The sequence below is a fragment of the Eublepharis macularius genome, chromosome 12 (assembly GCF_028583425.1).
Source record: "Eublepharis macularius isolate TG4126 chromosome 12, MPM_Emac_v1.0, whole genome shotgun sequence".
Lineage (NCBI taxonomy): Eukaryota > Metazoa > Chordata > Lepidosauria > Squamata > Eublepharidae > Eublepharis > Eublepharis macularius.
Window position 1 is genome coordinate 53,737,662 of NC_072801.1, and position 11,464 is coordinate 53,749,125.

General features: G+C 39.8%; 1 protein-coding gene across 1 annotated transcript; it reads right to left on the reverse strand.

Moving 5' to 3' along the window:
* Positions 1-1,032: 1,032 nt before the first annotated feature.
* Positions 1,033-9,626, reverse strand: LOC129339420 (olfactory receptor 14A16-like). The gene is made up of 3 exons (XM_054994000.1): positions 9,542-9,626; positions 7,629-7,681; positions 1,033-2,004 (listed from the first exon to the last, which is right to left on the reverse strand). Exons 1-3 carry the CDS (start codon positions 9,624-9,626, stop codon positions 1,033-1,035), a joined length of 1,110 nt encoding a protein of 369 aa, XP_054849975.1.
* Positions 9,627-11,464: the final 1,838 nt, after the last annotated feature.

Consider the following 11,464-nt stretch of genomic DNA (forward strand, 5'->3'; position numbering starts at 1 on the left):
TACTTGTTACATTTCATACAAGGATGGTGGGAGGCTGAGAAGGTATCTTTCCAAACTGGAACCTTATAGGGTCACTTTTGAGTATATTCTACTGAAAACTATTGAATGTCAGCTGGAGATGGTATACTGATTTGGATATATTACAATGTGTATAGATGAGAACTCATCAATATATCTCCAGGGTGGGTCATGTATTTATCATGTATTGCTGAAGCTCATTTTGAAGGAGGCAGAACACCTCATTCAGTATTCAAACTATCACTAAACAATGCAAATGCAGCAAAAGACAGGATTGGTGAGCAACGGCAAAGCCTCTAGTAAATAAATAAAAACACATTCCTGCACATCACACACACACACATAAAAAGATCCACAACTTTGGTGACAAGAAAAAGGAACAGATGGCTTCTGTTTGATAAACCCACTACTCAACATATGTGACAAGCATGTTTGGAGGATGTATTTTCCACTACCAAGAGGATGCAGGTAGCCCTCTTGATTCAGAGTAAAATCCAAAAACTGAAACACATATGATGCCATTTTATTAAAACCAAACAGATAAAGTAGTTCCAGTAAACGGGCACTAGCATTCATCCAAATACGCTATGTTTAAACTATAGAGATTGGGGTGAAGGCAGGAACCTAATCATGTCATTGCTGACACAAACTGGAATGATGTCTCCGCATCATCGCCAGTGTCATTGGTGAATCACTCCATCTGGTAAATCTCCTCTAGGTTACCACCCATCTACTGGCAGTCATCTGTCTGGAATGTACCAGATAGCTATAATCAAAGATAACACTTTAAATTAGAACCATTGGCTGACAACCCTCATTCAAATCAAAGTGGTTCCCGTAACATTGTAAAGGATCTACCTTCTCCTATCCAAGGTCATGAAATACCAATGGACCATCCAAAACTACTAACCAGAAACCCACAGTATAAAGAATGGACAGTCTGCAGTTGTAACACTAATTGAATTTTCTTTTGAATTACACTGATTCTAAAAGAAGTACAAAAAAGCAGCAGGATTATAGACCAGTATGGGGCATCTTATTCTTGATTGGAAGTTTCCAGTTAAACAACTTCCGCAGAGCTGTCTTTATATCCTTATTCCTCATGCTGTAGATGATTGGGTTCATCATTGGAGGTATGACTGAGTAGAGCACAGCAAGTATTTGATCCACGTTGTATGGAGAGCTGGAGGAAGGCAGGAAGTAGCTAAAGACTCCAGTACCAATTAACAGAGAGACAACAATAAGGTGGGGAATGCAAGTCGAGAAGGCCTTTTGCCTACTTTCCATTGAGGGCATTTTTAAGACTGTGGTGAAGATCTGTACATAAGACATGAAAATAAATACACAACAACCAAATCCTATGAATGAACTAAAAACAAGAACCCAGATTTCACTGAGGTAAGAATCAGAGCAGGCAAGCTTAATTAGGTATGGGATTTCACAGAAGAATTGCCTGATAATGTTAGAGCAGAAGGGCATTGAAAAAACAGTTGTAGTGTGTAGAATAGCATTAAGGAATCCTCCCATCCATGCCCCACTTGCCATCTGGATGCAGCGTCCCCAGTTCATGAGAGACACATAGTGCAGCGGGTGACAGATGGCAACATATCGATCATAGGCCATAACAGTGAGCAGGAAGATGTCTGATGTCATAAAGTGGAGAAAGAAAAACATTTGTGCTACACATTCAGAATATGAGATCCATGTTGTGTTCATGAGTGCATTGAACATGGATTTGGGAATGGTGACGGAAGTGGCTCCAAGGTCAACAATTGACAGGTTGACAAGAAAGAAATACATTGGGGTGTGCAGGTGGGTGTTGAGAGCTACTAAGATGATGATGAGAATATTTCCTATCAGGACAATCAAGTACATCACTAAGAAGACAAAAAAGTGCAGAATCTGAAGTGCTCGTTCTTCAGAAAATCCCAGCAGCAGGAAACCCGTTATGATGGTCACATTAGACACGGCATGGTATCTTGCTTGCTGAAAAAAGAAAAGGTAAGTCTAAATTTGGTGAACAATTCTTCCTCAAGTTCTCAGAGACTTAAATGAATATTCAGAAATCAAAACAGGAGTAATGTTTTAGCCACATTTCTCCACCTTGCTTAGTCACAGCTTAAATATGATGAAGGGGTAGGCATGCCTGGATTGGATTTGAGACTGGAATCAGACATTCCATTCATGTTTAATACTGTTTCAAAACTGACAAAAAAATTAAACTGGCCTAAGTTGAGGCTGATGTTAATTTATCTATCAGTAATGCACTGAAGCAGGACATGATGCTGAGAACCATAATTCAGAAATCATTGAAAAGACCATTTCTCAGTCATATATGTGGCAGATCAAAATAATTCACATTCTTGAACAAAAAAATAATAAACAAATAGTTCACAAATATTGTTGACAGGATCCCCTAAATGAAAAGCACAGTATAGGGACTATAACTCCATTTGCACGTCACAAACTGAAGCACTTTTTCCTTCCTCTACATTTGCTTCCTTTCTCTTCCCCAACCGCCAATTTCTTTCAAAGCAAACCATTTGGTAAACAATTGCTGACTTAATTTACTTCATCTGTTTTTTTCAGCTCCCTTATGCTCTTTTACCTGCTTTGTGTCATTTCCCTTCTTGTCTCCCCCCACCCCACCCTGTGTGGGTCCACCTATTAACAGTTATTTCCTTTAAAGATAAGACTGGATACTTCAGGATCAGAGCTCATCTAGCCCTGCCTGCCAGATGGGCCATATAGCTGGGGAAGTTTCCTTTCACCTCCAGCTTCCCATCAGAACATTTAGCTCGATGACCTAATTTTCAAACTTGCTATTCTTATCCTTTATCTTTCTTCCCTCCCCAGATGACTTTAATGTCAATGTTTTCCCGGTTTAGATAATTCTTCTTAACCAATTAATATTTTGAAGTTATTCGCCCTATTTATATACTTGATCTGTTTATCAGCTCCTCAATACCAAGGCTAGGAGTACAGAACCAAGAACATTTACTCCGAAGTGAATCCTGCTGTATTAAATAAGGCATAGCCACATATAAGTGTGGATAAGATTACAGTCTTGTTCATTCATTAATTCTAAAGCTGTGGATTAACTCCAGTGTAACTGGGTTGTAAAATCCTTACCTATGGCTAGTTGGTAGAAACATTTAAATCAGTCACATATTTTAAAAGAAAAGATTTTTTAAAACTTACTAGATTGGCCATAGATCCCTCCAATTGGTGTCACAAGTTCTCCAGATTCTAACATGGCAAGGCAAAACCTGCATATTTGTTACCATGCATTTTTTTATCAGGTGCCTTGTTACTGATGCCACATCTTCCCCTGTGGAACAAAACTTTTTTCCTGGTTGATTCCAATTGCACTCCTAATTAGCATCTTTGAGCATCTACAGTTTTACTCCCTGTTGTCTTTTTCAGCAAAGCAACACAGACAAAACATGGGGCAACCAACTTTTCTGGAGATGAAAAAAGAAGGGGGGGGGGCTTTGACCATCCAAAAAGCTATGCTAAAGATCATGGAAACTGCATGGATGAAGACCTTATAGAAGGAGGGGTGTGATAAGAAGTGGGTGACGTTGAATGCAAGAGTAGGCTGTGTCCAACGCATTTTCCTTCTAAGGCTTTTCTGAAACAAGATTTCAGTTCATGCATTCTAGGAATGGGTTGTGCATGCAAACATAAGGATTTATTCCCATGCAAAAGCTGAAATTCACACCTGCTTCTTCACAAAGTGAATAGAATGGGTCAGTAAAGGGCAAATACAGAGACCCTTGAATAGATCTGGCACACTCACCATCTCTGCAAGCAAAAGAGGTGGCCTATCTACATTCTGGATCTCACCTCCAACTAGCCAATTAAAAATGCAGAGGACCAAGTCCAGATGGAGCAGGCCTTGTAAAACTGAGCATATAGGGACATCAGCATGAGCAGGCACAAAATAATTGCTGCCTATCTCCTGTTATCATGGATATCACTAAAACGATAGGGGACCAGTTGTTGGATATGACCATAAAAGGCAAAGAACATGCCATTGTACTCAGAAATAGGGTGCTCCTGATCCCAACTGGGTGAAAGAGTGGAGGGCATTGTCTCTTGCTCCGCTCCTAATACCAGCTGGGCTAATGCAGAGTGTGGGCATTGTCACCTTCTCCGATCCTGATCCTTGCTGCCTGAAAAGGGGTTGGTATTGCCTCCTGCTCCGCTCCTAATATTAGCTGGGTTAATGCAGGGGGTGGGCCTTGCCACCTGTTCCCCTCCTAATACCAGCTGATGCGGGGGATGGGCATTGCCACCTGCTCCATTCCTAATACCAGGTGGCTGAAGTAGGGGCGGTCATTGCCACCTACTTTGCTCCTAATACCAGATGGGTTAAGGTGGGGGTGGGCATTGCCCCCTGCTCCTCTCTTAATATCAGCTGGCTGAAGGGGAGAGGGCATACCAGCTGGGTTAATGTGGGGGTGGGCATTGCTCTCCTATTACTGGCTGTGTTAAGGCTGGAGATGGGCATTGCCACCTGCTCTGCTCCTAATACTGGCTGAGTTAAGGCAGAGAGTGGGCAATACACACCTCCTCCTTATCACAACTGGCAATAGGAGCTGAGCAGGTTACAATGCCCACCACTGCCTCAACACAATGGGTATTATGAGCGAAGGAGGTGGCAATGCCCACCCACCTTCTCCCAGCTGGGATCAGGAGCCTGTATAATCTGCTGCTTAGAATGTTGGACTAGGGTCAAGGAGTTCTAGGTTCAAATCCTACCACAGCCAATGGAAGCTTTCTGGATAAATTTGAGCCAATCACACCTTCTCAAACAGTCCTACCTTACAGGGTGGTTGTTGTTGTAGTTTGGATAAAATAGAGGTCAGGAAAACAACGTAAGCCTCTTTGGATCTCCGATAAGGAGAAAGGTGGAGTACGTCCTTCGTTATAAATCTAATTTTGCCCACATTTGTCCATGAAGGATGATCGCTCTTGCTACTGCTTCATCATGTATTGCTGCAGCATATTTTGCAAGAGGCAGAACTGCTCATTCAGTATTCAAACTATCACTAAATATGGCAAATACAGCAAGAGAGAAATGGTTAGTCCACCTAAATGGTTAACTTATCAGGATTTATTGGAATTCTCTCAGGATCAAGTTAAAATTAAGTCAAGAGAGGACTTAACAGCAGAAGGGCATGCCTGTCAGTGGTTTCCAGATATGCAAATTTTGGAGAGATTCAAATTAGACAAGAGTCATATGACCTTGAGAAATCTAAAACTGAATTTGAAATAGCCCTTTGTACAAATGATGAACACGTTATTTCTAAAATGTAAAAACTTTTGTTGAGGTTTGAGATGGAAGAAGAGCAATAAAAGAATATGATTAAATTGGCAAAAAATTGTGGACATGATATATTAATGGAGCAATGGGAAATATGGGGACAAGAGGGCTGAAATTTACATTAAGCTCCAGTATTAAAGAATTTTTTTACAAAATGATGTATCGTTGGTATATGACTCCTGAAAAATTGGCTAGAATGTATAAGGGGGAATCAAATGTATGTTGGAAATGTGCCAAACAAGAAGGGACATTTTTCCATATGTGGTGGACATGTAAGAAAGCAAAGAGTTTTTGGTTACAGATACAGTCATCAATTCAGAAGATTTTTGAAGATTAAACTTCAGCTGAAACCAGAGACTTTTCTGTTGGGAATAACGGACAGGCAGTTGGAAAAAAGCTTAGAACACTGTTTTTATACTTTATTACAGTGGCAAGAGTACTTTATGCACAAAAGTGGAAAACTACAACATTGCCTATGGTGGAGGAATGGTTGAAAAAAAATTTGGAGTTTGCATCAACGGCAAAACTTACTGCACTGATTAGAGAAAGGACATTAGTTATCTTCTTGACTGAATGGAAACCGTTAATAGACTTTTTGCATGAAATGGATAACAAGGATTTGATGACATCTGCATTTATGGATTAAGAAACATGAAAAATAGAAAAAAGAAGGGTTTTGTGACTAACCTAGAATACGTGTGACTCTAGGAATGATATATACTTGTTGCAGAGAAAATCGGAACTCAACCCGTAGTGTAATCTACTTTTCCCCCCCTTTTCCTTTTAATTATATAGATATATGAATTGTTAGTGTGATAGCTTAGAACTGTGTGTTGTTCTCTATGTTTATTATGTTATGGTGTATAGTTTATAGTTTAAATAAAGAAAAATTTAGAAGCAAAAGCAACAAGAGACAGAGTTGGTGAGTAGGGGCAGAACCCCTAGTAAAGAAAAAACAACAATTTCATGTTTATAACACACACATGAAAAGATTCACAACCTTGGTGACAAGAAAGAGAAACAGATGGCTTTCTCTTGATTATCCACGACTGAAAACAAGTAACATGCATGATTGGAGGATGTATTACTCACTACGAAGAAGTTGCAGATAGCACCATTCGACCAAATTAAAATTCAAAAACTGAAAGTCACATGATATGCTTTTATTAGAACCAAACAGATAAAGCCGTACCCATAAACTGGCACTAACCTTCACCCAAAACTATGTTTAAACCAGAGGGATTGAGGTGAATACAAGAGCCTAATAATGGCACTTCTGATACAAACTGGAATGATGCCAGTTTGGTGTAGTGGTTAAGAGATCGGAACACTAATCTTGAGAGCCAAGTTTGATTTCCCACTCCTCCACTTGAAGGCAACTGGGTGGCCTTGGGCAGGTCGCAGTTCTCTGGAGCTCTCTCAGCCTCACCTACCTCACAGGGTGTTTTGTTGTGGAGATAATAGTAACATACTTTGTAAACCACTCTGAGTGGGTGTTAAGTCATCCTGAAGGGTGGTATATAAATCTGTTGTTGTTCTTGTTATCATCGCCAGTGTCATTGGTGAATCACTCCATCTGGTAAATCTCCTCCAGATTGCCACCCATCTACTGGCAGTCATCTGCCTGGAATGTACCAGATAGCTATAATCAAAGACAACACTTTGAATTAGAACCACGGGCTGCCTACCCTTATTCAGAATTTTAAAAGTTCCTGCAACTTTAGAAGGGATCTACCTTTTCCGGGCGACTTCCGGTATGGATTAATGGAGACCTGATGTGATCCAGGGAGCTGGGCTATCAAGAGCGACTGTTTTGGCAGGCCAGGTGCTTAGAACGCCTGCTGCCACCCCTCTACAAGTAGAAGAGGGGCCGGGATGCTACAAGATCCTGAAAGTGAGTGATCTTGGCAGTGGGGGGTCCTAGATAAAGGAGTTTCCTCATCGCCTTGAGGTCCCCTTGGAGAAGGGCGAGCTAAAATCTCTGCAGTGCTCTTTGAGTCATTTGTTTGGCATAAGGTCTCCAGAAACCAAGCTTCAGTATCAGATTTGGCCAATTTGAAATGAAAGAAACGGCACGAAAGACCCAAATGGAACAAACTGAGGTACAGATCATTATCTTGCTTTCAGACTTAAGATTAGAAGAGAGATCTAAATAAAAGCCAATATTGTGGATTGAGCTGATAGAGCAAGAAAGGAGCAAGGCATTTTGAAGGAAAAAGTGGAATTCGATAGACTATAAAGTGTTAAAGAAGAGAAATTAACTTTTGTTTATGCATACCTGCAGTTTTGGAGGAGATACCCGGCATTGAGAAAGGGGAGGAGGCTGGGAAGCTGTGGAGCAGATATCGCAAGAGGGCAGAATGCATGGAGAACAGCAAGAGACACTGCCTAGAGAGGCTTAATTTGGAGAGTAAGAAGGAAGTGGAAACAGCAAAGAAGACCAAAGAAGGAAAACAAAGGACAAAACGCGAGACAAAGCGACGAGAGGACAAAAGGAAGTAGATACCCACCATTCTGAGAAGGGAAAAGGACGAAGGAAGGTACCATAGAGAATCTCCGCCCGGCATTTGGTGAGGTTAAAGTAGATTGGATTTTTAAATTAAAGAAAACAGACGATTTGGACTAAATTAAAAATAAAGTGAAATACAAAAACGGATATTTGGGGTGGGGAGAAAACCAGCTTAGGAGCATGAAGAAAGTGGAGAAAGAATGGCAGGTTGCCATAGGAATGGCTATAGAATCGCTGGAAAAAAAGTTACAGAGGGTAATAAAGAATTGAGCCAATCTATGCAGAAAATGGGAGAAAGTTTGATTAAAAATATAAAGGATTTAATAAAAGCAGAAGTGGAGGTGAAAAATGAGTTACAATTAACAAAGCAGATAGCTCAAGAGATGGAGCAAAAAACCACTGATTTGTCACCTAGGGCCAAGCTACAAGTGACGAATGACACTTGAACAGCAAGTGGATTGAGTGGAGCACAAGTGAACAGGGAGAAATACACTTGCCGTTCAAGTGTCATTCGTCACTTGTAGCTTTGCCCCTAGTTTAACAGTTGAAAAACAAGCATTTCAAGATCGTGTGGCAGTAATGGAACATAAACCTACAGAAGTTCAGCTGGGAATTTGCGATGTGTTAGAGAAAATAATGCAGAGTGTGCAAGAACAAATGATCAAAGCTTTGGCAGAATTTTTGAACAACCAGTCAGAAGAGATAACAATAAATCTGGATTTGGCATATAGAGTCAACTCCAGTTATGTACAGCAGAAGAATTTACCAAGAGTTAATATTGCTCAACAGATAACTAGAAGAGTAAAAGATGAAACCTCGAAAAAGCAATTTGAAAATTCTCTGTTAACGGAGGGAAGCAGAGTAAGAATCCCTAGCAGGATCAGGCAAGGAAGAAAGAAGAACAGAGAAATAGCACAAAAGCTGAGAGACAGAAGTACAAGATTCAAGCTACAGATGGGAATTACCTGAAGGACTAAGTTTCCAGCTTCAAGCTATAAGAGCTACTTAAGGGACTGAATTTACGGCAAAAATGTAAAGCTATATTTAATTGGTTAAAGAAATAAAATTGTAATATGTTGAAGACTGGATTTAAACTGTTGTATATGGCAGAAATGAATAATTTGATAAGAAAGTTATGAGAACAAAATTTAAGTGATTTTTTTAAAGATTGGGAGAAATTCAAAATCTATTTGGAAAAGAAACGGGATCTAATAGGATAAGAGTAGTCTATTGATAACTATAGAAATGTAATAATAAAGAATAAGTTAGAACTTTGCCTTTAATAATAGGGACAAATGAAAGTAATGTAGAGTTAATGATAAGAAATAAAGGAGTCATAGTGCTGTTGGGAGTCAACATAGAAAAGGGGGGAGGGGAGGGGGTGGGCCACATATAACAATACAATGGGGGAAAATGCTGTAAAATGATTAGTGGAATATATGTTAACCCATCCAATAAAATTTATTAAATAAAAAGAAGGGATCTACCTTTTCCGATCATTAGTCCAAGACGATTAACTATCTATGTGCTGTCTGAAATTACTAGCCAGAAACACACCATACAAAGAAATGAACAGTCAGCAATTGTAACTTGTAACTAATTTATTTTACTTTTAAATTATGCTGATTCAAAATGAAGTGCAAGAAAGCAGCAGGATTATTAACCAGTATGAAGCATCTTACTCTTGAATAGAAGCTTCCAGTCAAACAGCTTCCACAGGGCAGTCTTCACATCCTTATTCCTCATGCTGTAGATGATCGGGTTCATCATTGGAGGTACCACTGAGTAAAGCACAGCAAGCATTTGATTCACATTATATGGTGAGCTAGAGGATGGCAGGAAGTAGCTGAAGATCCAAGTAGTGACTAACACGGAGACAACAGTAAGGTGGGGAATGCAAGTCGAGAAGGCCTTTTGCCTACTTTCCATTGAGGGCATTCTTAACACTGTGGTGAAGATCTGCACATAGGATACAAATATAAATACACAACAAGCAAAGCCTATGAATGAACTAAAAACAAGATTTCACTGAGGTACGAATCAGAGCAGGCAAGCTTAATTAGGTATGGGATTTCACAGAAGAATTGCCTGATAATGTTAGAGCAGAAGGGCAGTGAAAAAACAGTTGTAGCGTGTAGAAAAGCATTAAGGAATCCTCCCATCCATACCCCACTTGCCATCTGGATGCAGCGTCCCCAGTTCATGAGAGAAACATAGTTCAGAGGGTAACAGATGGCGACATATCGATCATAGGCCATAACAGTGAGGAGGAACATGTCTGATGACATAAAATGAAGAAACAAAAACATTTGTGCTACGCATTCAGAATAAGAGATCCATGTTGTGTTCATGAGTGCATTGAACATGGATTTGGGAATGGTGACGGAAGTGGTTCCAATATCAACAACTGACAGGTTGACGAGAAAGAAATACATTGGGGTGTGCAGGTGGGTGCTGAGGGCTACTAAGATGATGATGAGAATATTTCCTATCAGGACAATCAAGTACATCGTGAAGAAGACAAAAAAGTGCAGAATCTGAAGAGCTCGTTCTTCAGAAAATCCCAGCAGCAGGAAACCCGTTATGCTGGTCACATTAGACATGGCATGGTATCTTGCTTGCTGAAAAAAGAAAAGTATAAATTAATTGAACGTATAAATACATGATACTTCATCAAGGACTCATGGACTCAAAGGAATGTTCAGAAATCACAACAGGAGTAATGTTTTTAGCCAGCTTTCTCCACCTTGCATAGTCACATTTTAAATATGATGAAGGGACAGGTGTGCCTGGACATGGTTTGAGAGAATCAGATATTTTTTTCAGATATTCTTTTCGTGTTTAATAGTGTTTTGAAACTGGCAAAAAATTAAACTGGCCTCTCTTGAGCCTAACATTCTATCAGTCATGCACTGAGGCAGAACATGGTGCTAAGAACCATAATCCAAAAATCATTGAAAAGACTATTTGTCTGTCATATATGTGGCAGATCAAAATCTGAAGAAAAAATAATGAACAAATAGTTCACAAACATTATTGTCAGGATCCCCTAACTGAAAAGCACAGTACTGGGACTAAAACTCCATTTGCACCTCACAAACCAAAGCACTTTCTCCTTCCTCTACATTTGCTTCCTTTCTCTTCCTCAAGAGCCGATTTCTTTCAAAGCAAACCCTTCACTAAACAATTGCTGACCTCCTTTACATTGCTTTTGTTTTTTTCTGTTCCCTTATGTTCCTTTACCTGCTTCATAATTGTCTTTTCTCTTCTTACCTTCCCACCCCACCCTTTATGGTTCCCCCTATTAACTGTTATTTCTTTAAGGACCGAATACCTCAAGATCGGAGGCTATCTAGCCCTGCCTGCCAGATGGGCACATAGCTGGTGAAGTCTGCTTTCAGCTCCAGCTGCCCATCAGAACGCTTAGCTCAGTGACCTAATTTTCTATTTTATTATAACTCTGATTCTTTATCTTTCTTACCTCTCCCAGTAATCTTAATGTCAGGGCTTCCCAATTTATAATCCTTCTCAACCAATTAATATATTGAAGTTATTCAATATTATCACCCTATTGATATATTTGAATACATTTATCAGTTCCTCCA

Bases quoted from the DNA above. Each gene is read 5' to 3' on its own strand.
- LOC129339420 (XM_054994000.1), bottom strand. From the start codon at position 9,626: ATGAACCCGATCATCTACAGCATGAGGAATAAGGATGTGAAGACTGCC. The intron at 7,682-9,541 runs GTAAGATGCTTC...TCTGCTCCACAG, and splicing joins CTGGAAGCTTCTATTCAAGA to CTTCCCAGCCTCCTCCCCTT. The intron at 2,005-7,628 runs GTATGCATAAAC...TTCTTTTTTCAG, and splicing joins TATCTCCTCCAAAACTGCAG to CAAGCAAGATACCATGCCGT.